The sequence below is a fragment of the Spea bombifrons genome, chromosome 2, assembly GCF_027358695.1.
Source record: "Spea bombifrons isolate aSpeBom1 chromosome 2, aSpeBom1.2.pri, whole genome shotgun sequence".
NCBI lineage: Eukaryota > Metazoa > Chordata > Amphibia > Anura > Pelobatidae > Spea > Spea bombifrons.
This window is the reverse complement of record NC_071088.1, coordinates 1,786,281-1,813,903: the sequence shown is the minus strand read 5'-3', so window position 1 is coordinate 1,813,903 and position 27,623 is coordinate 1,786,281. Positions and strand designations below refer to the sequence as shown.

The following is a 27,623-nucleotide window of genomic DNA, read 5'->3' as shown; positions in this document are numbered from 1 at the left end:
GAGCAAAGACAAAAGAGCAAGAAGCAGAAGTGATCGTCAGAAGCAAAAGTGGACGGCATAGAAGGAAGGGAAACCCGCACTGATTGATGATGACTGGAGCCCAAACCCTTTCCTACAGGGACACCCGAAATCAAGTCTCAGTTGGTAAATACTAACTCCAGCGCAGCCTCCTTCCTTGTCGGCTCCTCTACCAACTGCCTCGGACTCTACTCCTGACTGACCCGGCTGTTTGGTTTTTCCCATCTACATCAGGGAGATTTAAGTCTCCATAATGATAACCTCACCTTTCATTGGCTTCTAAGTTCCTCGGCCAGCAGATGGTGGAGCTCCTGGCGGAGTAATATTAATACACGTGATGTTCCTTTCATTCTCTAACAGGCCCCGCACCGACTGTCACTGCTGTCCTTCATGGAACCGCCATCCTTCCCTGTTCAGTCCCATTTATATCTGGCACAGAGGATCTGCTGGTGTCATGGGCGAAGAAGATCGGCACAAAACCATCCTTGGTGCTTCACACCTTTATTGAAGGACAATTTAATTTAACGTACCAGGCTCCTCAGTACAGCGGTCGCACCAACATGACTCCTGACTTGTCTAACGGGAGACTGGACCTGACTCTGACCCGCGTGGAGCATCGTGACGAAGGAGTTTATGTCTGTCAAGTGACCAACCCGGTGGATTACAGAGACATTGAGGTCAGACTGACGGTTATCGGTAAGTTGGACTTTGTAGATATTTTAAAGGCTGCTGCTCGTTTCTCGATGGGGTGAATGAAGTCGGACAGCCTGATTTAAGTCAAATAGACGGCCTTTACTATATTACAAAGAGACAGACTTCCTGGATTATACGCGATAAATATAAAAACAGGCACATATTCCACCCCAATGTCTCTGACTTATTACCCACCCTTTAAAGACATGTTTGGGCTGGAAATGGCCCCAGCAGACTTAATACACAAAAACTGTGCTTCATGTGTCCATTTCTTCATTACCGACTGTTTTTATAATCTTGATGACATCACATTTATTTATATAGCGCTGTTACAATAGGGAGCAGAGAAAATAAATGACAACAACATAACATAACACGCAGTAACACATACTAACTCGCAGTAACACGCCACAACCCGCAGTAACACATACTGGTGCAGAAGGAGAGGAGAGCTCTGCTCTTGTAAGTTTATAATCTGCATCTTGCAGTAACTTCAAGTGAAAGTACAAAAAAATATTTATATTTTCAGACGGAAAATTCTAAGCTACTCTTAATATGGTTGATTATATTAGAACCCGCCGGCAGATCGGCCCCATTCGGCCCCCGTCTAGTCGCCCCCCCTGTTGTAAAGACTCAAAGCTTAATCAGTGGTTGGTCTCGTCTTAGATTCAGGAGCCGTATGTCTATCCCATGCATGTTTAATACCCTCACTGTATTACCCTCTACCACTCTCTTAGCTCCAGTGTCAGATCCGCTCCTGAATCTCTCTTGCCGTCCGGATGGCAGCGCTGAGATCTCCTGCCGGGCCCAGAACGGATCAGATCCGACATACTCACTGAGTGTGAATGGAAGGATAAAGCTGAAGGATTTTCACTCTTCAGTGAGTGGGAGTGGAGTTAACATCACCGTGTCCTCAGCCGCCCCGTGGAATATCAGCTGCTCAGTGAGGACCCGGATCAGTGAGAGAAATTCCAGCCTGATTTCCGAGTCCTGCCCCGGTGAGTGGGGTAATTTGCATGTGGGGTGAAGTAACTGTTTCCAAGCATTGCTGAGTATGTGAACGGCTTGTACAGTAAATGCCTGGAGGAATAATGTGCAGAGTGGGAATTATTTCCCAGCATCCTCTAATCAAATAAACACCATTCTATCGGTGGCTGAATGTGTCAGACGTTGGAAGGACTCCAGGTTTTCTTCTTCAAGCCAAATGGCAAAAATGTAGTCTGGAAACACAGAATACGCGCATGCCGATGTCCCAACACATGCAACAAGTCTATTTACTTCCTGAACTGTTTTATGTTTTTGGGTAAGAGGTTCCATTTCTTTTTCTAAATGTAGCCAAAGACGTTTTTTTTTCCACTCAACGTCGCATCTGCATTTCTTATGAGAAGGATTATTAAAGGCAAGGAAGTCGAGCCCCCTCGGGATTTATTAACTACTAGACCTGTGCATTCGGATTTGTGCAAATTTACTACATTTCTGTAACTTCATCGATTTGTACAAAGCCACGAAAACGAGGCCAGACCCTCCACGAAACAAAAAGCTCAAAATCTTTGTCTGAAATACACCGGCCCACATTCACTCACACTCTCTCTCTCTGACGCTCTCTAAATGTCTCCCTAACCTCTCTGCCGACTTCTACCGCATCTTCTATATTTTATCTTCTCTTCACTCTTCTGCATCTCTGAGGAGATAATCCGGCGGTAACGTCCTCTCCCCAATCTTCCAATTCGTGGAGGGGACGTCACTGAAAGCTTCGCATTTTGTCCTAACTTAAACTGAGGGCGTTATGGCAGCGCGTCTGATGGTATCCTCTCCCCTGATTGGAGGATTGTGAGAGAATGAACAAGAGTGTGAGAGAGTGAATGTGAGTTCCCGTCTTAAAAATTTCCCAGAATTTTCAGCTGAACTGAATGGGCAAGAAACATAATTAGTTGCCTGAAAAAGAACGGGCCAAAAACCAACCATAAAATTAGCCCAAATGGTTTTTTGCTCATTTGCATATGTCTATTAACTGCCTTCATCCAAAAAGCAGGGGTCCCAGGGGGCAGGTAACTAGTCCTTCCTACCGTGTTATGGCAGATTTGATCAGATTTGCCGGCTAGAACACGGTTTATCGTTTAGTTTTTTTTTAGCACTAAAGCTTCAGTTTCTTAATATCAGATGAAATTGATTATTTATATAGTATTTATCCGCAATAAACCACAACCCCTATAAATAACACATTTTTGTCTTTGGGTACAATTGATGATGTTAAAGCGGTAACTTTATAACCCAGAGAAACTACAAACCCCGCCGTGCTTTCCTACGCCGTGTCTGTGAACCGCGGTCTTTATATGTTTTCTAGAGACATCTGGAGGTGACCGAGGCCGCCTTGGGCTGTGGATATCCGCTGGGCTCCTTTGTACAGCGTGTGCTCTTCTAGGCTGCTTCTGTCGACTACAGGTAAGTCTGGCAGCACGGGCCGCGTCTCAGCGCAAGCATTTCATTCATTTCATTTTCTGTAACTTTGTATCCCGGGGAAAATCTGCTTTTTTCAAATTTCACATGAAATCTCCGGAGATGAAGATCTTTATCCCATATTAACCAAATTTCTATAATTTCATATTAAGTAGACAGGGAAAGTTGAGTTATTATTGAATGTAAATGGCCAACATTTGTAACTTTTACCGTATCACGCTGTATTGAATTATTTTCTATACGTATTCAGTAGACTTGTGCATCCGGATTCGGGCTAACATGGAAACGAACACGAAGGGTGCCTTTTCATTGTTCAGCCCGAATACCGAAGAAACGAACATGGCGGCGGCAAAATGTATATGAAGACGAAGACACACAACACGAAGAATGTTCGTCCTTGTTAATATCTCCAACTAATCTCCAGGACTGCGCGAGTGACTCTATTGGTTGATGCTAGAGGAGGCCCATGCCGGCGACCAATAGAGTCGCTCTTATGGACCTGTAACTCTTGGAACCTCTGAAGGCCAAGTTCAGCAATCAGGAGTTAAAGGTCTGTACAAGCGACTGTATAGAGTTGATCATATGGACCATTAAAATCCTTGTATCAAAGCTGCCATACTAATCCCTTCTAAAAAGAAAAAGAAAAAAAACCAGGAAGAATGTACACGAATTTTCACCCGAACTGAACACAGGAACGGGAGAATATCCGTGGAATACGAAGATTTTTCCCCCCATGAAGATGAATACAAAGAGTTGGGCAGCGCCCAGGTCTAGTATTCAGTATAACATGGGGGGGGGTGATCCTGTTTTCTGTACGCCGGGGCATTTTACAGCAGGGTGCAATGACGGTGGGCCCTAACGCTAATCCCTGCTGACAGTGGTACGAAACAAACCAAACATATAATCAAACCACATAGCACTGAGACATACCTTAGACTGCAGACTGAGACAAACAGAACACACAGGTGGGGAACACCTTATAAAGGATACAGAGCTAAAGCAAAGAGCTGAAGCAGAAGCAAGGAATGGGAGATCAGAACAGAGCAAAAGGAAATCCAGGAATGGATTGAAGCAAAACAGGGAAATTGAAACAAGAGCGAGATATGCAGCTCCGCAGCCTGGGAAGGACGTGACAGTCTGGCAGCGATGGACTTTGACTTCCAGCGTTTTCAGCATGTGCAAAACAGCCGCCAGGACACCTGATCATGCAGTGATCTGAGTTTAGAGGATTTTTTTTGCCGGGAAGGATATTTAAACACTTTTTTCCTGATTGTTTTTACTGTCATTCTTCTGTTACTGTCATTTTTGCTGCTGCTGACTGGTTTTTCACTTTGCTTTGCCGTCTACTGTCTGTGCCTTTGCCCATTTTGCACTTTTCCTTCTCTATGACTTATGTTTTGTGTATTTCTTCTTCTATTTTTCTTTAGAGTATGTTCTCGCACAAGACTCCAGAGACCCCCCTACTTCGGAGACACTCAGAAAGCTGTGGATAAGGCCAAACATCTTGTGTGTGCCTCCTGTAACTAGACCTAAAGTGCAGATCTGATCATCCCGTGTACCGTTTTCTGAGACCAAATCTAGACCAGAATCTATGGCAAGGCCCCTGGGAGTAGCTAGGCAGACAGGGTACATGTATGAGTGGGAGTGGGCGCAGTGTTATGTCTGTGAGGAATCTGGTGTTCAGAGCCACTTGGGTTCTGCAGTGGCGATATCCGGTTCTTGAACGATTCATCTTAGATCCGATTCTTTTCAGTGATCCGGATTAATCGGTTCAGTAGACCGAACGATTCATTTGTAACAGTTCAGTCTGTGAATCATGAACTGCAGTTGTAACCTGATCCTAGAGCAGGGGTCGGCAACCATGAGCGGCACGCGAGGCTGCCACTGCTCACAGTGGCGTCGGCAGGGGGGGCAGAGGGGGCCATGCCCCTCTACATCATGCTGTGCCCCCCCATATGCCCCCAATTGAAACACTGGGGGGGGTTTTTGCAGCCCGGAGAAAGCGCTAGACGTGGAGCAGAGAGAGTGGTGACAAGAGGTCGCCCAAGTTTTCAGCAACCGCTCGGCGCCCCTCACTCTCCTCTGCAAGGCTTCTGTCTTCAGTGCCTTCGTCAAGGTGCCAACAGTTCAGTTCATGAGGTCATATTCCGGCGCTCAGCAGTGAAGCAGCGCGCACTGCGACGAAGACACTGAAGGTGGGGGGTTAGTAAGAAGGAGGGGAGAGGGGGGGATAGTGAGAAAAGGGGGGAGAGGGGTAGCTAGTGAGAAGGTGGAGAGGGAGTAGAGAGTGAGAAGGGGTAGAGGGGGTAGGGAGTGAGAAAAGAGGGTAATAAGAATATTGAAATAAAGTCAGAATAAATGAGAGAATTAACAAATTAATTTGTGCATGAATTGTGTAAATGAGTTAGAGAATAAATAAATTAATGTGTGGAAGAATTGTGTGAATGAGTGAAAGAATTAATTAATGCGTGAATTAGTGAGTGACTGTAAAAGTGTCTGTGTGTATTATAGATGTAATAATAATTGATTTTTGGAAAGGCAAAGATGGCACGGGCAGGGTGTTTATGGGATAAAAAATGGCACAGGTAGCATGTTTATGGGACAAAGATGGCACAGGGTGGGCTGTTTGGGGACAAAAATGTCATATGTTGGGCTGTTAGGGGACAAAGATTGCAAATCCTATGTGTGTTATCTGTGTGCTGGTCAAGTTATACCTATACCTTTAATGCAGAGATTTTGTGTGAATTACAATTGATCTATACCTGCAAAGCTGGGGTTTTGTGTTATTCTGTTGATCTATACCTGCTATGTTATGTTTCCATACATTATTTATGTATACCTGCAAATATGGGGCTTGTTTTGTAGATAGGAGGTTGGTTCCAGTGTATATAAAAAAAAAAAAGGTGAAAAAAAATTTAATAAAAAAAGGGGAAAAAAAAAAAAAAAAAGGTGAAAAATGCACCCAAATTTCCACCTCTGCAGTGCGGCGGTTTTCTGAGAAAGAAAAGCAGTTTTCATGATGTTCCTTTTTGTTTAAGGAATATAATTTTTTTGCGTACAAGCACATATATTTATACCCATCTAAAAAAGAGTAAAGACATAACAAACATTTCTTAATAGTCAGCAGTTATTATGATTATAGGGGCGTATTTAACATATCCCTTACTGAAGCATAAGTTCTCTCTTACATCATAGGTTCCTGTTTTGCGATATGGAAACTCGTACATAGACAGTCTATACTTTATTTATAAACATCTAAATCCGATAGTAGCGTAAGGACCTAAGGTCAATAAAATATGACTCATATACCCAATACCTGGGAACTCTCCGTGTTTGGCCCAGATATTGCCGGGTGAGCGCTGCTCCGGTTCAAGACCCGAATCCTCCGGGTTGACCAGCCCCGCTCACTGCCCATTTTTCCTTTACATGGGGGTGTTCCCCCAGATGTCAGTGGGAACGCCCTCGACGTCAGCAGGAACGCCCCTGACGTCAGTGGGACTGCCCACCGATGTCAGCGGGACCAACCCCTGACGTCATCGGGAACTCCCCTGAAGTCAGCGAGACCGTCCACCAACGTCAGTGGGAACTCCACCGACGTCAGCGGGACCGCCCCCCGACGTCAGCGGGACCGCCCCCCCCGACGTCAGCGGGACCGCCCCCCCCGACGTCAGCGGGACCGCCCGCCGAAGTCAGAGGGACCGCCCGCCGAAGTCAGAGGGACCGCCCGCCGACGTCAGTGGGACCGCCCGCTGGCGTCAGTGTGCAGTTGTGGCCGCGTCCTGCAAGGGAGCCGAGAAGTTCCAGGGTATGGTCATAGAAACATAGAAAGTGACGGCAGATAAGAACCAGTAGACCCATCCAGTCTGCCCAACCTCTGAGTTCTTTCCTTTAGTACCGGCCCTTATCCTATATCTAGCTTGGCCTTATGCCTATCCCATGCTTGCTTAAATGACTTCACTGTAATAACATCTACCACCTCTGCCGGGAAGCTATTCCATGCGTCCACTACCCTTTCCGTAAAGTAATATTTTCTGATGTTACCATTAAACCTTTGCCCCTTTAGTTTATGCTTGTGTCCTCTTGTTGCGGTACTATTTCTCCTTTTAAATAAACTCTCTTCCTTTACCTTGTTGATTCCCTTTAAGTATTTAAATGTTTCTATCATATCCCCCCTGTCCCGTCTTTTTTCCAGGCTGTATAGGTTAAGATCCTTTAACCTGTCCTGGTAAGGTTTATCTTGTAATCCATAAACCATTTTAGTAGCCCTTCTCTGCACTTTCTCCAACATTTCTATATCCTTCTGGAGATCCGGTCTCCAGTACTGTACACAATACTCCAAGTGAGGTCTCAGTGGTGATCTGTACAGCGGCATAAGCGATTCCCTCTTTCTACTGCTAATACCTCTCCTTATACAACCAAGCATTCTGCTCGCATTACCTGCTGCTCTACTGCATTGTCTACCTACCTTTAAATCCACAGAAATAATTACCCCGAAATCCCTTTCCTCACACGTTGAGGTTAGGACCGTCTCAGATATTCTATACTCTGCCCTTGGGTTTTTATGCCCCAGATGCATTACTTTGCATTTATCCACATTAAATGCCAATTGCCACAGCTCTGACCATTTTTCCAGTTTACCCAAATCGTTTGCCATTTGGCTTCTCCCTCCAGGAACGTCAACCCTGCTGCAAATTTTTGTGTCGTCAGCAAATAAACATTCCTTTCCATCAACACCTTCTATAATATCACTAATGAAAATATTAAAGAGAATGGGTCCAAGTACAGATCCCTGAGGTATCCCACTGGTAACAAGACCTTGTTCTGAATATACGCCATTGACTACAACCCTCTGTTTTCTGTCACTCAGCCGCTCCCTGATCCATTCAACAACATTGGGATCTAAACCCAGAGATTGCAGTTTATTTATAAGTCTTCTATGTGGGACAATATATTGTATTCTTCCACAATCCCCCCTTAAGTGAGTATACTGTCCCAGGACCAGATATTTTCAGAAGGACTAACGACTAACTAATTTTACATCTTCACCACCATTTTCTGGTCTGCAGACAAAACACTTACATACGTTTCACAGTCATATGACCTGTTGTAGGTCTTACCGTGAATTCTCTTTCTGCTGTATCATATAGAGTTACTGTAAACTACATGCTGTATAATTACCAAAATTAGTTATATTCTGCAAGATTTCTTTAGTTTCAAGTATTCCCTTATTATTAAAGCTGTAAAACTTCTGTATCATAGTCAAGCAGATATCTCTGTGGCAAAAATATAGATGGCAACCATTGTGCCCAGCAATCACAAAGCAGAATTAATATCTCTCCCTACTCTTGATTTCAATACCATATGAATTAAGGATACCCGTCCCTGTACCTGCTACTCCTAGTACAGTGTCATACTGTCACGGACTGGGTCCAAGCAGATGACTGAAAGGACCCAGCGCGCCCGATGTTTGTATGCAGGAGTCACAGTGCAGTAGTGGAGTTTGGACAGGGCCTGGTTGCAGGGTGACCACACTCGCCCAGGTGATGATCACCTAGGGAAATGCAGCCAAACACCAGCGCCCTGATATGGCAGCGGATGAAGTCCAGAATGAAGTGAAGATATATCCTGCAGGCATCCTGGAGCAGGCATGAAGCATATCACTAGAATCACGTGCAGGATGCTGCAGGCTGGGAGTATGGAAGCTAAGCAAAGGGTATAGCAGAAACAAACATAACAAGCAAGGGACAGGGAGACCAGGCACGAAACATCACCAGACAAGACATACATGTTACAGGGCACTACAATGAACCAGACAAGGAATAAACAGTACTAGACAAGATATACATGATACAGGGCACTACAAAGGACAGGGAAGAAGGCAAGGAACACAGGGGAAGGAGTGAGGAGCCGGAATCCTCGGACGCTTCTCCTTTAAGCAAGGATAGGCCATATTAACTGGGACATGGGGAGAGGAGAGAGGAACCGGAATCCTCAGATGATACAAGGAAGAAGGGCAAAGGCACATAAGAGACAGACAAACACGAATACAGAAACTAGCCTAAGACTGATTGATAACAATTGGAGATTCCGTCACATGATATGGCCATAGTATGCTTAGCCCACCACTACGCCAAAGTACTCCAATGACGGTGGGTCCTAATGCTAATCCCTGCTGACAGTGGTATGAAACAAACCAAACATGTAAACCAAACATGTAAACCAAACATGCAAACCAAACACATAGCACTGAGACATACCTTTAGACCAGGGGCGTCCAACATGCGGCCCGCAGCCAGGGCAACCGATCTTACGCGAGCCGCACCTCAAGCCCTGCTACTTACTTGTGGGAGGGTCTTCTGGACTGCACAGAGGAAGCAGAGTTCACGTGACATCCTACTTCCTCTGTGCTTTAGCAGAGAAGGCAGAGGGAGGCCGCGCCCCCTGCTGACGTCTGTGAGCGGCATCGAGGAGCTGCAGTGCAGGTAAGGGGGTGGGGAGGGTGTTTGAATGAGTGTGTGTGATTGAGGGAATTAATCTGTGAATGAATGATTATATGAATAAATGAGTGTGTGTGTGTGTGTGTGATAGCATGGATGTGTAAGTGCTGGAACCTAGGCATGATGGGACTGTGATTGCTGTTAGCAATCACACTCCTATCATGCCAAGTCAGCCAGTACATGCTGAAACCTGGCCAGCTGCCCCCCTTGTGTATTGATGCTGCCAGCAGTATGGGGTCTGCACTTACAGCCACCCTGTACCAGCATGTACTGGCTGACTTGGCATGATAGGAGTGTGATTGCTAACAGCAATCACAGTCCCATAATGCCTAGGTTCCAGCATTTACTGGATGGATGTGTAAGTGCTGGAACCTAGGCATGATGGGACTGTGACTACTGTTAGCAATCACACTCCTATCATGCCAAGTCAGCCAGTACATGCTGAAACCTAGCTAGCTGCCCCCCTTGTGTAGTGATGCTGCCAGCAGTATGGGGTCTGCACATCACTTACAGCCACCCTGTACCAGCATGTACTGGCTGACTTGGCATGATAGGAGTGTGATTGCTAACAGCAATCACAGCGAGCACAGTCCCATCATGCCTAGGTACCAGCATTTACTGGTTGCCTGGGTATGATAGGAGTGTGATTGCTAACATGCCAAGTCATATTGCTAATTTTGTCCAATTGTGTGTTACCTGCTTTTATTAAAAATGTGAGTTTTTATTATTATTTTTAAAGGTGGGGGTCATTTTCGGTTTTGGCTAAGTGAACCCTGAATGTTTTGGTCCAGAATTTTCATTTTAGTTCATCCCTAGAATAAATCTAGGGAATCCTGAATTTGTAGACGCAAAACTTTCTAGGCCCAGAAATCAGTGAGAGGAAGAGTAAAGGTTTTGTGTCATTTTACTTTATTTTAATCTGCATATTTTATTAAAGGCCATATTTTTTGTCACAGTGAAAAATTAGTGCGGCCCGCGCACGTATACAATTCTGATGAAGTGGCCCACTGCAGAAAAAACTTGGACACTCCTGCTTTAGACTGAAGACTGAGACAAACAGAACACATAGGTGGGGCACACGTTATTAAGGAAACAGAGCTGAAGCAAAGAGCTGAAGCTGAAGCAAGGAATGGAAGATCAAAACAAAGCAAAATGAAATCCAGGAATGGATCGAAGCAAAGCAGAGAAACTAAAGCAAGACAGATATGCAGCTCCGCAGCCTGGGCAGAACGTGACACATAGCATGCTCATTTAACTTGGCATCAGTCATACCCAATAACACATATCAGCTTTACTTCATAATGTTTTCTCAGCCTTGTCCTCAGGTATGGTGACCTTTTTATAATGGCTGGCATGTGTGCAGCTTGCCTTCCCACAACACAGACGTGGAAATGGTCGGCAACACCTGACAAGGCCCTTCGAATTTGGGCTCGAGGCTTCTTCCCACGTATTTCTTTACCACTACCCGATCTCCGGGTTGTAGTTTGTGAGTAGAATCGTTAGCGTCTGGGTCTGGAATAGAACCAAACACATGTTTATGTATCACATCAAGTCTTTTCTGTAATGCTTGAACGTAGGCTACCATACTACCAGGATGCATAGCCTACAGCTGAGGAAAATACAGTCCTGTTCTTGGGGCACTGCCAAACAGAATCTCAAATGGAGACATTCTTTTGAGGACTATATCTGATGGAAAATAACGTTAACGACAAGCAGTCTGGCCAGGGTTTCCCTGTCTCTCTTCCATTGCCTTCTGATTCTTATTCTTGATTGTTCCATGTAATCTCTCTACTTCTCACTACTCTGGGGATGATAAGGAGTATGGAAGGCCTGTTCTACCCCTAATTGTGACAAAATCTATTGCATTACTTCACCTGTGAAATATGTGCCTCTATCACTTTCAATTATTTCGGGTGAATCAAATCTACCTACCAGTCCCGTCTAGAGTTTGCTTGCCGTAGCCTTTGCTGCTGCCTTCGCCACCGGATATGCTTCAGGCTAACCTGAAAAGACATCTACACACACCAACACATATCCATATACCCCAGACTTGGGTAACTGAATATAGTCAATCTGCAATCACTGAAATGGGTATAAAGGCCTGGGTAAGTGCTTCTGGGGTGTCTTAACTGTCTTCCCCGTATTATATATTGCGCAGATCAAGCACCCCTGGGTAAACTTTGTGGCTGTGGCTGTAAATCCAGGAGCAATCCAAACTTTCTGGACCAGATTGAGCATAGTCATTTGAGAACAGTGATTTCTTCCATGAGTTACCTGGCCACCAATGGGTATACCGTCCTAGGTAGACATATTTTATCATTCTTTTTCTACAATCCATCTTCTTCTCTCTTAGCACCAAGTCAAATCCATGATTCTCATTTATCCATACCTACTTGCTTTTGTGAGCTTTTCAGTATATCCATAGTAACTGGGGTTTCAATTCCTTCCGTTGTTAGGGCAGTTTGAATCATTCTGCTTCAGGGCTTTCCGTGCAGCCGCTTTTGCTGCTTTATCTGCGAAATCATTACCTCGAGATATTGCATCAGCTGCTTTCTCGTGACTTTGATGATTCCCAGTTCCTTGTGAGTAGTAACGTGTCCATGACAGCTTCAGCACTTTTAGGAATTCTCTTTCCCGCCAAATCGGTCCAAAATCATGTGCAATGCCAAAGGCATACCTGGAAACAGTATAGATATTAGCAGTCTTACCCTCGGCCAATAGACAGGCCCCAGCGAGAGCCTTCAGCTCCGCCTCCTGTGCTGAGCAGCGAGTGGTTCTGATTTAACTACCTCATGTGCGGAGAAGACAGCATAGCCGGTGTAGAAGGCAACATCCTCAGCAAACCGACAAAATACTCAAAATCGGGGTGAAGCAATGGTATTTCTTTAACATGTTCAAAACCTGCTGTTTCTTGCGACACAACCGCAATGCAGTCATGTGGCCCTAACACTTCCCTTCATTCTCCTTTCCTGTACTCTTTTTGAATTTGGAGGAAGCAATGAGGATTCAATGCATGCGCAGATGTCTGTCAGCATGGAGGTGTTTCGGTTTTACTTGGTTCAGTATAATATATATATATATGTGTGGAGTATAAATAGTGACAAGAATAGTAAGCAACAAGTCTAGGCTTATGTCTGTGCTGCCGTGTGAGGACAGCAGTTGCATAACTATTTACGGCTTGGGAGATCGAACGCTTCTGTACCCGGGCAGTGGTATAACAGCTTCATATATTCAGATGCTGACCTTATCCAGGAATGACAGAATGAAACTAGCCATAAAAACGCGTAGCTGCTTTTTTCTGCCGTAGCTTTGTGGGTGACGAGGCTGCAAAATCTCTCCCTCATTATTATTCCTCGCACAGTGCAGACGCATTTAACACTTTAACACTTCAATTGGTCTCTTTCTGCCAAAATCAATTAGTATAACTCTCAGCAAACGGAACGTCTGCCAATAAACAATTACCTTCCACGTAAAGCGGGATAAAGAGAAATCTTCTGCCATGGAAGCTGCTTCTGTCCGCGTCCTGTGGCCTGATATAGAGAGCCATAGGCAATGGGACCCCCCACCCCCCCCGGCCGAAGGCTGCCAGCCCTCCCCTGGATATTGTTCACCCCTTGACACCGTATGGATGTACAGCTATTTCAGATCAAAAGCTGACAGGAGGCACACATTTTATTCATGAAACGATGTCTTATGCGTATGAATATGGTTTCAAAAGAAAAGATTTGTGCTGAAAAAAAATCTATAATTTGCGTCGGTTCCCCAAATGAGAGAATTAAAAAAGAAACTCAACAAAATCGTGGGAATAACATGGATGTGCCCCGAAACACCTGCCCCGTGCGTGCAACGCGGTGCACCTTCGTGGTCACCCCTATTACCCTCCATGATCCGGCACTTTAACCCTCTCAGTCCATGGTCTAATACGTTAACCCTTTCACTCCCATTACTCTCAATACCCCTTGACAGTACCTATTATGAATTCATTCATCCTTCATAACCCGTCATTATTACTATTATTATTATTATCTTTTATTTATACAGCGCCAACAGTTTACACAGCGCTTAATAAAATACATAAATTCAAGGGGTCTGACAAGACGAGAATTGACAGACTAAGACAAACCGATACATTAGGTGGAGAGACTCGGCTCACAAGCTTACAATCTAGAGGGAATGGAGTGACAAAGATAAGGCACAGAGAAAGGGTGAGAGGTAGTGTGGGGGGTATCAGTGACGGGTGAGAGGTAGTGGGGGGTATCAGTGACGGGTGAGAGGTAGTGTAGGGGGGTATCAGTGACGGGTGAGAGGTAGTGTGGGGGGGTATCAGTGACGGCTGAGAGGTAGTGTGGGGGTATCAGTGATGGGTGAGAGGTGGTGTAGGGGGGTATCAGTGACGGGTGAGAGGTAGTGTGGGGGGGTATCAGTGACGGCTGAGAGGTAGTGTGGGGGGTATCAGTGACGGGTGAGAGGTAGTGTGTGGGGGGTATCAGTGACGGGTGAGAGGTAGTGTGTAGGGAGTATCAGTGACGAGTGAGAGGTAGTGTAGGGGGGTATCAGTGACGGGTGAGAGGTAGTGTGTGGGGGGTATCAGTGACGAGTGAGAGGTAGTGTAGGGGGGTATCAGTGACGGGTGAGAGGTAGTGTGGGGGGGTTTCAGTGATGGGTGAGAGGTAGTGTGGGGGGTATCAGTGACGGCTGAGAGGTAGTGTGGGGGGTTTCAGTGATGGGTGAGAGGTAGTGTGGGGGGTATCAGTGACGGCTGAGAGGTAGTGTGGGGGGTATCAGTGACGGGTGAGAGGTAGTGTGGGGGGTATCAGTGGTGGGTGAGAGGTAGTGTGGGGGGTATCAGTGACGGGGTGAGAGGTAGTGTGGGGGGTATCAGTGATGGGAGAGAGGTAGTGTGGGGGGTATCAGTGACGGGGTGAGAGGTAGCATGGGTGTTATCAGTGATGGGTGAGAGGTAGTGTGGGGGTATCAGTGATGGGTGAGAGGTAGTGTGGGGGGTATCAGTGACGGGGTGAGAGGTATTGGGGGGGTATCAGTGAAGGGGTGAGAGGTAGTGTGGGGGGTATCAGTGACAGGGTGAGAGGTAGTGTGGGGGTATCAGTGACAGGGTGAGAGGTAGTGTGGGGGTATCAGTGACAGGGTGAGAGGTAGTGTGGGGGGGTATCAGTGACAGGAAGGTTATGGGGGGCGTCTCTGAAGAAGTGGGTTCTGAGATGTTTCTTGAATGTTGGGAGGGTGAATGCTGAAGGTTCGGTGGAAGTAGATTCCAGAGATATGTCATGTTTCATTCTTATAGCTAGTTCATACATACACCTCACCTTTTCCCTCTTTTCGCACGAAAAACCCCTCCCCTCCTCCATTACCTGCTCGCAGCAAATGATCTTTAAGTTTGGCAACAGTCTGCCTCATCTCTTACCTTTTTCATTCATCCTGTTATGGGAGTTCAATGTCTGTAATTTCAGGGCACCTGGCAATTCCATGTGATGTAAAAGGAAATGTGATTCTTCAGACCGGCCATCTTCTTCCATTGCTCTGTTGTCCAGTTCTTATGTTAAGGTGCCCATTGTAGGCGCTTATGGCAGCGGACGGGGGTCAGCATGGGCTCCCTGACTGGTTTGGAGCTACGCAGCCCCATTCGCAACAAACTGCGATGCTCTGGGTGTTCTGACTCCTTTCTATCAGAACCGGAATTAACTTTACAGGAGCTACAGGAGCTTGACTGTTGGATTTGACCCCACAGGCCGGCCTCCGCCCCCCACGGGCATCAACGAGCCTCGGCTGCCCATGACCCTGTCCCCGGTTCACCGCTTTTCCTTCCTTGGACCACGTTTGATAGGTCCAAGGAAAATCCAGTAAAATGACGCCATAATATAAGAGATGAGTATAGGGGATGCATGATGCGGTGACAGTTTAAGGCTGTCTTTCTGAAAAAAATTAGTTTTACTGCAAAAAAAAATAAAATACCGGTAATGATCATGAAAAGTTTCTGGTATTTTAACTTCAGTCTAAAAACTCACTTTTCTATAAAAACAATGTTTTATTTGGCTTCTTATTCATGATGATATTCAGGCAGCGTCTGCGGAAAGATCCTGTTAATTTATCCGGATTCCATTAGGATTTCCTAAATAACCCGACACAAATTCAGTGTAATTTTAATGAAGTTCTCTGAACAAGTAGCAGAATAGTAACATAAACCTTTCAAACTACAGGTTTCCTGTATTAACTGCAAAATAGTAACATAAACCTTACTGACGAATCGTTAGCACTGGGTTCTATTCTCATCGTTTACAAATGAAAAGAAGCTACAGCTCCATTATTTAAATCTTTTCTTTCTCTCTTCTTTCCATTCAGATAAAATCCGGAGACTCGAGGGACGGCCGTCTCGGAAATGAAGTTTTTCTGCTGGGTAAGAAGGGGTGACGCTGACAGAATACAACACTTTCCAGGCTTTGCACCAGAATCATTTTTTTAATGTTTCCCAATAATTATCTCCAAAAATGATTCCTGGAACATGAAACGGTTTGCAGGGCTAGACTGAAGTCATTTGTATAATTGTATAAATAATGCCCCTGCTCGCCCTATTAATACCCTAAAGCCGAGCTCAGGGGCTGAAGACAGATCAGGAATCTGTTGGAAAGAAAGACATTAAGTTCATTTCAACATTTCTTACTGAGCTGTGTTGGGATAGCCCAAAATCCAGGGCTGTCTGTGGCCCTCGTGGCCCCACATTTCCTTCTGTGATCTCTGAATTTCTGATTCCTAGACTGACACGCGAGACAATCCCTAAAACACCAAAAATCCACTAAACGTAAAAAGCGTGTAATTTGTAATAATGCAGTAACTTCGCTGTTTTAGATCCATGGCATCGCTCTCTCGCTGTTCCTGCTTTCCTGGGCACCCTGCGAAGGTAAAAAAAAACATCTAGAAATGATCGCTGTAAAATATACATTTCAATGTAAAAACCCATCCGGCCCCCCATCTAGTCTCCCGTTTCTCCTGCTGTAAACAGCGCTGGGGAGTTCAGATCTGTAAAGTGAATCAGCTAATTTTGAGTGATTCATTGAAATGAAGCAATTCATCAGCAGTTATTGCTTCCCTGTCACTCCCTGCACTCACACTCACCCTGACGACTGGCCGGCACCTTTCATTACAGTCTATGAATGCTCCTGCCTGCCTAATCCAGATTATTTGTTTATTTACTTTACACCCCAATATTTGAGTCGGTGAATGAATGAGCTGTAACCTGATCCCCGAGTCTTTTACTCTTGCTAACAATTTTAATGCAATGTTCTGCTGCCTCTAGCAGGACATCTCTCAAGTAGCCCCATCTCTCCTGGACTCCATCTAAAGATCTCCCGACCCTCAAAGACTCGCCTACCAGCCTCTCCGTTTTTGGAAAATCCACATTTCTAAAATCAAAAACCTTGGTGTAATGTAACATCTCTCCTGATATTAATGCGCACTGACTGATGATGCCTGGAGCCCAAACGCTCTCCTACAGGGACACCTGAAATCAAGTCTCCGTTTGTAAATACTAAATCCAGTGCAGCTTCTTTCCTTGTCGGCTCCTCTACCAACTGCCTCAGACTCAGTCCCTGTAAGGAGGACATCTCTACTCCTGGCTGACCCGGCTCTTTGGTTTTTCCAATAGTCCACATAACTATTTCAAGTAGTAGATGGTCGCTCCTCTGCCTGTCCAGGGGGTCTGTACATCACGCCAATGGGAACAGCTTTGTTAAAAAGTCCTAAAGTTACCCGAATGGTTTCTAGGTTCTCCTTATTACTTTGTATAAGAGTTACCTTTAAGCTATTTTTTTTTACATAAATGGCACCCCCCCCCTTTTCGCCATCTTTATCCTTTCTATATAACATGTATTGTGGTATGGCAACCTCCCAGTCATTATGCTCGTCGCGGAATCGGCCGGCGCTTTATAAATAAATGTAATGTTGTAAAGTGCAGGGATCTTATTCCTTAAACTACGGGCATTTGTAGCCATCACCACCAAGCTTTTTCCAACTTATGTGCCACAAAATGTTGTGGTTCAGCTTTTTCAATATATAAACTGATCCCGCCATTCCTTTCCCAACGTCCCAAAGCGAAGCCCTGCGCTGAGCCTCCTCCAGCTACCCCTTTAATGTTCACCCCCCCACTCTAGTTTTCAAATCTCTTCCAACCCTCTTACCATCTTCTCCCCCAGTACCGCAGCCCCCTCATCATTGAGATGCCGTCCATCCCTGCTGTAGAGTCTGTAGCCGACTGCAAAGTCTGCCCAGTTCTCTAGAAACCCAAATCCCACCCTCCTACACCAATTTCGCAGCCCCCCTAAGCTTCCGCTGATTCTCTAATGTAGTGCATACAGGTAATTGCTGAAAATATTACCTTGGAGGTCCTTTTCGTAAGTTTTTCGCCTAGTGCCATAAAATCTTTTTTAAGGAAGTTTGTCATTGGTACCGACATGGACTGCGACCGCTGGATCATCATCACCCCCTCCCAACGATCTGTCCACCCCGTCCACAACATGGCGCACCCGGGAGACAGAATACCGTTCGGCATTCTGGGTCTTGGCGGCAGATTCCCCTATCTACTTTCCTAATAATTTCCTATCACCAGCACCTGTCTAGCTTCCCTAGCATTTTATTTCCCATCTGCACTAGAGTGTCTACTCACCTGGCTGCTGAGTGAATCTGCCGGCTCCAGTAATGCCAGATCTGATCTCCCCAACATCCTCGCACAAACTGGCAAACTGGGCTGAGCAAGTCCAGAATTAGCCTCCCTAAACATATTTCCCCCACTCCTCTCTTGCAACTGACCCAGCTCTGTGCTCTACAAACCTCCTCTGTCCCATCTCTTCCCTCAACAGCACTCACCCCTACCAGCGCTTGCTCAGTAAGGAGTAGGCTCCTCTCCGTATTATTATTAATGTCCCTCAGTGCTGCCGGTTGCTCTCTTAGATCCGCTATCCTGGATTCCAAGTAGGCCACTTGCTCACACTTAACACAACGATATCGCCCCTGGGGCATTTGCTTCAGGAGTGAATACGTGAGGCAAGATGTGCACTGGGTGTCGTTTCCCAACATGGTATTCCAGAAAAAGGAAAACAGTTTAAATAAACAGGGCAAGTGTACAATTTATACCCCTCCTTCCGTCTTATCTGACAGTCTTAACGCCTTCTTGGCGGTTAACTCCACACTTACCAGTTTTGCACTTGTCAGGATCACCAAATCTAAATATTAATTATTCTTATTAGTTGTCTCTTTGGGATATCTCTCTTTTGTGGCCATAGGTTGTAAATGTCTTTTCACGAGTTTATCCGTACATCCCTCTGTATATGATGTATGGATTGCTGAGCAGAGACCTCCTATATCCACGGACGCGCGATCTGATAGGTTACGCATCCTGTAAGGATTATTATATTCTACATACTGGTAACGGGGCTACGTGAGACACAATAAATACTTTCGGAATGGTTGGCTGTGAGCCAGAGATAAGGAGATATTTTCTATGACTGTAAAAACCACCAAATTGATCTAAAAGATTCACAAACTCCCGATAGCTCCTTTCCTAGACAGTCATTGGTCAGATTAACATCCTATCACACGGAGCCTCTGTCCGTATATTAACCTGCACTGAGTGATGATAGTAGATTTGCGTAAATGGTTCAGTTTTTGCCCATTTGCTTCGGGCTAAAATCGAGGGGTATTTTTTATTTGGGAATTAAATTTGTTCCCCAGCGCCCACATTCGCATCCATTCACTCACTCACACTCTCATTCACTCTCTTTCTCATGCTTTCTAAATGTTTCACTACCTTCTCCGATGACCGCTTCCACTTCTGCATCTTCTTGTTCTTCATCTTCTATCTTTCATCTTTTATTTTCTCTCTTCAATCTTGTTCTGGATTTCCCAGGACATAACCTGGCACGAGCTTCTGCCAAAGTGACGGCTCTTTAAGCAACTTCCTCCCCCCCGATCCTCCAATCAGGGGAGAGTTATTTTTTTACATAAAGGGCTCCCTGGCTCCTTCTCTGCCATCTCTATCCTTTCTATATAACACGCATCTGCTGACATCATCCCGGTCATTTATCACAGTGTACCGGGTCGCAGTAACCACCACTAAATCCACGTTATCACTCATTACTAGCGCAGTAAGTGCCGGTATTTGTACCCATCGCCACCAAGCTACTGTTTTTCAAGTTACGCATCACTCGTATATCATATTATAATTCATACATGCAGTGATGTTACCCTGAAGCATCCTATCCCCCCTCTACTACTTTAAATGTCTGTTAATAAAACCTCTGAACGGCTCAGTAACAGAGGATTCTCAGTGCTGTTATTATTTAATGCCGCGGAGTAATATTAATACACGTGATGTTCCTTTCATTCTCTAACAGGTTCCGTACCGACTGTCACTGCTGTCCTTCATGGAACCGCCGTCCTTCCCTGTTCAGTCCCATTTATATCTGGCACAGAGGATCTGCTGGTGTCATGGGTGAAGAAGATCGGCACTAAACCATCCCTGGTGCTTCTCGCCTTTAATGAAGGACAATTCGATTTAAAGCACCAGGCTCCTCAGTACAGAGGTCGCACCAACATGTCTCCTGACTTGTCTAACGGGAGACTGGACCTGACTCTGACCCACGTGAAGCATCGTGACGAAGGAGTTTATGTCTGTCAAGTGATGAACACGGCCAATCACAGAGACACCGAGGTCAGACTGACGGTTATTGGTAAGTTGGACTCTGTAGTAGAGCACTGCACTGGGAGGCGGGTCCCGCGGGCGCGGGCGGTCTTACTGGGGCTGCGGGCGGGAGCGGGCGGTCCCGCAAGGCTGCCTTCTTGCTGCTCCCTTACAGTGTCTCCTAGCTTGCTCCGCCCAGGAACAAAACGGAGTCACGTGATGTGACGTCACTTCCTGTGACTCCGCCTTGTTCCTGGGCGGAGCAAGAGAAGAGACGCCATGAGGTAACAACTCGAGGGCAGCCGCGCGGGAGGCGGGCATGATTGGCCACAAATGTGGCGGGAGCGGGCGGGATTGGCCACAAAAGTGGCGGGAGCGGGCGGGAGCGGAACACCCACATGGCGGGAGCGGGATTAAAAACCGTGGGAGCGGGATTAAAAAAGTAGTCCCGCGCAGGGCTCTACTCTGTAGATATTTTAAAGGCTGCTCGTTTCTCAATGGAGGGAATGAAGTCGGACAGCCTGATTTAAGTCAACTAGAAGGCCTTTACTATGTTATAAAGAGACCACCTGCCAGGATTATACTACCCCCAAAGGCATAATCTTGATGACATCATCACATTTATTTATATAGCACTGTTATAAAAGGGGGCAGAAAAAATAAATTACAACAACATAACGCGCCGTAACACACATTAATACGCAGTAACACCCAAACACGCCGTAACACGCAGTAACACATACTAACTCGCAGTAACACATACTAACACGCAGTAACACATACTAACTCGCAGTAACGTACTGGTACAGAAGGAGAGGAGAGCTCTGCTCTTGTAAATTTATAATCTGCATCTTGCAGTAACTTCAAGTGAAAGTACAAAAATGTATTTATATTTTCAGACAGAAAATTCTAAGCTACTCTTAATATGATTTATTTAAATAGGTCATAGAAATCTAGAACCCATCGGCAGATCGGCCCCATCTGGCCCCCGTCTAGTCTCCCGTTTCTCCTGCTGTAACGACTCAAACCTTAATCAGTCGTTGGTCTCGTCTTAGATTCAGGAGCCGTATGTCTATCCCATGCATGTTTAATACCCTCACTGTATTACCCTCTACCACTCTTAGCTCCAGTGTCAGATCCGCTCCTGAATCTCTCTTGCCGTCCGGATGGCAGCGCTGAGATCTCCTGCTGGACCCAGAACGGATCAGATCCAGTGTACTCACTGAGTGTGAATGGAAGGATAGAGCTGGAGGATTTTCACTCCTCAGTGAGTGGGAGTGGAGTTAACATCACCGTGTCCTCAGCCGCCGCGTGGAATATCAGCTGCTCAGTGAGGAACCGGATCAGTGAGAGAAATTCCAGCCTGATTTCCGAGTCCTGCCCCGGTGAGTGGGGTAATTTGCATGTGGGGTGAAGTAACTGTTTCCAAGCATTGCTGAGTATGTGAACGGCTTTACAGTAAATGCCTGGAGGAATAATGTGCAGAGTGGGAATTATTTCCCAGCGTCCTCTAATCAAATAAACACCATTCTATCGGTGGCTGGATGTGTCAGACGTTGGAAGGACTCCAGGTTTTCTCCTTCAAGCCAAATGGCAAAAAAGTAGTCTGGAAACACAGAATATGCGCATGCCGATGTCCCAACACATGCAACAAGTCTACTTACTTCCTGAACTGTTTTATGTTTTTGGGTAAGAGGTTCCATTTCTTTTTCTAAATGTAGCCAAAGACGTTTTTCCACTCAACGTCGCATCTGCATTTCTTATGAGAAGGATTATTAAAGGCAAGGAAGTCGAGCCCCCTCGGGATTTATTAACTACTAGACCTGTGCATTCGGATTTGTGCAAATTGACAAAATTTTGGTAACTTCAGCGGTTTGTACAAAGCCACGAAAACGAGGTCAGACCCTCCACGAAACAAAAAGCTCAAAATCTTAGTCTGAAATACGCCGGCCCACATTCACTCACATTCTCTCTCTCTGACACTCTCTAAATGTCTCCCTAACCTCTCTGCCGACTTCTACCGCATCTTCTATATTTTATCTTCTCTTCACTCTTCAATCTTTTATCTTCGTCTGCATCTCTGAGGACATAACCCGGCGGGAACTTGCGCCAAAAGGGTGACGCTTGCGATGACGTCCTCTCCCCAATCTTCCAATTCGTGGAGAAGACATCACTGAAAGCTTCGCATTTTGCCCTAACTTAAACTGAGGGCGTTATGGCAGCGCGTCTGATGGTGTCCTCTCCCCTGATTGGAGGATTGTGAGAGAATGAACAAGAGTGTGAGAGAGTGAATGTGAGTTCCTGACTTAAAAATTTCCCTGAATTTTTGGCTGAACTGAATGGGCAAGAAACATAATTAGTTGCCTGAAAACGAACTGGCCAAAAACCAACCATAAAATTAGCCCAAATGTTTTTTTGCTCATTTGCATATGTCTATTAACTACCTTCATCCAAAAAGCAGGGGTCCCAGGGGGGCAGGTAACTAGTCCTTCCTACCGTGTTATGGCAGATTTGATCAGATTTGCCGGCTAGAACACGGTTTATCGTTTAGTTTTTTTTTTTTTAGCACTAAAGCTTCAGTTTCTTAATATCAGAATTTAACCGCAATAAACCACAACCACAATAAATAACATCATCAATTGTACCCAAAGACAAAAATGTGTTAAGGCGGCAACTTTATAACCCAGAGAAACTACAAACCCCGCCGTGCTTTCCTACGCTGTGTCTGTGAACTGCGGTCTTTATATGTTTTCTAGAGAGCGGAGCATCTGGAGGTGACCGAGGCCGCCGTGGGCTGTGGATATGCGTCGGGCTCCTTTGTACAGCGGGTGGTCTTCTAGGCTGTTGCTGTTTCTATCGCTGAAGGTGAGTCCCCCACACCGGCAGCACCGGCCGTGTCTCAGCGCAAGCATTTCATTCATTTCATTTTCTGTAACTTTGTATCCTTGGGAAATTCTGCTTTTTTCAAATTTCACATGAAATCTCCGGAGATGAAGATCTTTATCCCATATTAACCAAATTTCTATAATTTCATATTAAGTAGACAGGGAAAGTTGAGTTATTATTGAATGTAAATGGCCAACATTTGTAACTTTTACCGTATCACGCTGTATTGAATTATTTTCTATACGTATTCAGTAGACTTCTGCATCCGGATTCGGGCTAACATGGAAACGAACACGGAGGGTGCCTTTTCATTGTTCAGCCCGAATACCGAAGAAACGAACATGGCGGCGGCAAAATGTATATGAAGACGAAGACACACAACACGAAGAGTCGCTCGTACAATCCATTAACTCTTGGAGTGGGGGAGACCGGGCAGAGTTTCGTCGTTAGGAGTTAAAGGTCTGTACAAGCGACTCTATTGGTCACTGGCAGGGAGCTCTTCTGGCATCAACCAATGAAGGAGCTTCCTTCTTGAACTCCTGGAAGACCTTTAACTCCTGGAACCTCTGAAGGCCAAGTTCAGCCATCAGGAGTTAAAGGTCTGTACAAGCGACTGTATAGAGTTGATCATATGGACCTTTAAAATCCTGGCACCAAAGCTGCCGTACTAATCCCTTCTAAAAAGAAAAATAAAAAAACAGGAAGAATGTACACAAATTTTCACCCGAACTGAACACAGGAACGGGAGAATATTCGTGTGTGTGTGTGGGGGGGTGATCCTGTTTTCTGTACGCCGGGGCATTTTACAGCAGGGTGCCCAGGGGGGAAGGGCACCAGGCAGATGATCAGAATTCTGTATGTATAAATCCAAGTGTCCCTTTCATAATGATCAGGTCGCTCCTACTGTTCAGGAGTGATTTGATCATCATCAGCCGACACCTGATTGGCTCTGTCTGGCAGCGATGGACTTTGACTTCCAGCGTTTTGAGCATGTGCAAGACAGCCGCCAGGACACCTGATCATGCAGTGATCTGAGTTTAGAGGATTTTTTTGCCGGGAAGGATATTTAAACACTTTTTTCCTGATTATTTTTCCTGTCATTCTTCTGTTACTGTCATTTTTGCTGCTGCTGACTGGTTTTTCACTTTGCTTTGCCGTATACTTATGTTTTGTGTATTTCTTTTTCTATTTTTCTTTAGAGTATGTTCTCGCACAAGACTCCAGAGACCCCCCTACTGCGGAGACACTCAGAAAGCCGTGGAGAAGACTATATATGTTGTGTGCGCCTCCTGTAACAAGACCTAAAGTGCAGATCTGATCAACCTGTGTACCGTCTTCTGAGACCAAATCTATGGCAAGGCCCCTGGGAGTAGCGTAGCTGGGCGGACAGGGCACACGTATGAGTGGGAGTGAGCGCAGTGTTATGTCTGTATGTGAGGAGTCTGGTGTTCAGGGCCACTTGGGTTCTGCAGCTTGGTTGTCATGTCCTCGCCAGTCAGGGATTATAATTGGAGGAGAAGGAAAGCTGCTGGTAGGGAAGAGGGGTTGATATGGACGGTGCCCACCACGCTTTATGGACGGCTGGTGGGTCGCATTGGTTTGGTTGGTGGTATGCCGATTTGTGTTGGATGGGGGGAAAGTTTTCAGTGGATGGCGGGTAAGGACAGTTTTTTTGTATTTTTATATTAGTTTACAAAGTTCTAGTTTTAAGTTATTTACATTATCTATAAATTTATGGTTCTGTTCTTTAAATTATGTAATAAATGTCTGTTTAAATCTGTTTAGTGGCTGTGTTTGTTTAAAGGGGGTATTGGGTAGGTAATTGCTGGGTCAGGTAACGCACGGCACTGTCCCCACTACCTTCATACATGGATTAGGACCGAATTATAACCCACCCCAGGCTTTTACACCCTTCTCATCCGTAGCCACATATGGCCTCTCACCTTCTACCACAGCCCCCCCATGGATTGGGCTTCTGTTACATCTGATCCAGACCTACAATGGCGGCTAGCAGAGGACACGTGTTTCAGGAGAGCCACAAGAAGGGAAAGAGAGAGCGATGAATAAAGAGATGAAAGAGTAGAGGAGCCAGAATAACGGAGCGAGCTCTGAGTAAGGGAGTTATGCGAAGTTCAGATCTTTGATTTTGAGATTAATGACAAATAAACATGGAGCCGTATAACTTTAAATAAATGCAAATGTGTACTAACATTAAACCATTGTTGGAGGTAAATATGACATGGCGTATCCAGGGCATTACTGTAAATTTGCGTCTATAATGTGCGAGTGATCGGGGGGGATGTTACCTGACTAGGCCCTAAAGAGAGCGGTCCAATAGGATCTCAAAACCAGCAAAAATCAGCTGGCTAGAGTGGGCTAAATGAAGATATTCTTGTACGTAAATCATATAATGACATAAATGAAGACTTGGTGTTTTAGATCTGGAGGCCTCCCAAGTGACATTAATAAATTATCACCCCCCCCGACGGCCCCCAACAGAACCCACCTGGTCCTTGTGCAATAGAAAGGGAAAGAATCTCCTGGGTTTATTTGCCTACATTTTAGCGGAAATTTTGAGATCATTAAGGCATCCAGAGACTTTCCTGGCTTGGGGATAGTAACAATATGAGCATGGAGGTTTATTCAGGGGTAACTCCTTTAGCAATAAAAGAGCGAAAAAGATCCAAGAGAGGAAGGTTTGGTGGTATTGACTCGTAAGATCATCTGGACCGGGTGTAGATTGTTTACCGTACCCTCTATCTCCTTTGTACATATTGGGGCTTCCAACTGATTACTCATCTCTTCTAAAAGTTTTGGTAATTCAAGGGATGCCAAATATTGATTTCTAGCGTCTATTGAAGATTTGTGGAGTAGTTTGATCTGAATATAAATTATAAAGCTTAGAATAGTAGGAGACAAACTCCTCCACCACCATCCAAGAGGGGTTCCTTATCATCTGGCTCGTAGTCGTCGTTTATTAGCCAACCTTGTGTCAGCTTTATTACCTTTCGCATACATTTTTTGCCTTAACTTTAACAACATTTTTTTTCGGATTGGATGCTTGTATTTCTGAAAGTTTAACTCTTGCAAGGCGCAGGTTAACTAAACAGCGCCGTAATTGTCCATTGCTGGACATTAGGGGTTATTAAAGGTCAGGTTAGGTGAGTGTATTTAGATATTGGCGGGCTTGGTCAGCTAAAACCAGTTTAGTGTTGTTAGGCAGGGAAAATCAGGTACCTCAGGTGATTGGCTGCTTTGCGGCGGGAAAATTTGCGTTGCTGATTGGTGAAATCAGCAGCATTCGCGGCGCGAGACGTTTTTAATTTTAAAAAGAATATCCCTGTTGCTAAGACAGGAACAAGTAGAGAGAAGGAAAGCTTCCAGCAGCTGCAAGAAGAGTGGCAAGACCCTGGAGAAGGAACAAGCAGTGCTGGAGCAGTGCCAAGCAGGGGTGAGTGCTTTCCTGGGGCAAAAAGTTTAGAGAAGCTAGGGCAAGTGGCAGATTTACTAAATAATATTTTAAAGAATGTTCAGCAAGGTCCAGGTCCTGCATGGAGGCAGGAGTCTGAAGATAAGGTTATATGTGTCGGTAGTAATAGGGATAATGAGGGATGTTTGAAGGAAGCATTAACTTGTGAATTGTCTGCTTTGGGTTACCACCTTAGTAAAAATGTAAAAGACGATTTGGAGAGGAGACTATATGGATATTTTATCTCTGTTACCGGCGTCTAAAGAGTTTTGAATGAAGCAAGATAAAGAGAAGGATGACGACCGCCATAGGCCTGTAACCCAGATCGTTGAACAATTGGTTACAGGCATTTTGTATTTTTTCAGGCGTGTTGTGTGAAAAACAGCCAAATTTAAGCATTGGGTCTATTTCAACATTTAGAGTCAGTTTTGGAGGCATACAGAAATGTTGGCGGCTTTGCGTGGTATAACTATGATTTCAGTGCATAGTAATATGAAATGGGGTTTAACCCTTTGATGCAGAAAAAAGGTGTTTGTTGGGCATTCAATGAATCTCAATGCAGATGGCAAGGAAATTGTAAATACAAACATAAATGCTAATAAGTGTTTTAAAAGACTTAATGCACAGGTCAATTTTCAAAGTGGAAAAACTGCCGACTCCAGCGAGACTGGAAGAAATGCTTCTGTTTTTAAACATCTTCCAAAGCAAGGAGAAGGCCAGAATATTGATTGATGGTTTTAGTAAAGGTTTTGAAATCCCAGTTTATGAATCTGAGGAATTTTGTTGGGTTAATAATTTTAAGAAAGAGTTAAGAAAGAGTTAAAAGAAGTTGAATTAGGTAGAATAGCAGGTCCTTCCGATTATATTCCGTTTAAATGTTTTCGTTTGTCTCGGTTAGGTTTAGTTCCCAAAAAAG

At 45.1% G+C, this 27,623-nt stretch overlaps 1 protein-coding gene across 1 annotated transcript; it reads left to right on the top strand.

Annotated features, from left to right (window-relative positions):
* The first annotated feature begins 379 nt into the window (after positions 1 to 379).
* Positions 380 to 23,462, top strand: LOC128473016 (erythroid membrane-associated protein-like). Its single transcript, XM_053455041.1, has 5 exons — positions 380 to 714; positions 1,449 to 1,709; positions 20,066 to 20,401; positions 21,477 to 21,737; positions 23,109 to 23,462. The coding sequence occupies exons 1-5, from the start codon at positions 579 to 581 to the stop codon at positions 23,213 to 23,215; spliced, it is 1,101 nt and encodes a 366-aa protein (XP_053311016.1). The 5' UTR covers positions 380 to 578; the 3' UTR covers positions 23,216 to 23,462.
* The last annotated feature ends 4,161 nt before the right edge of the window (positions 23,463 to 27,623 follow it).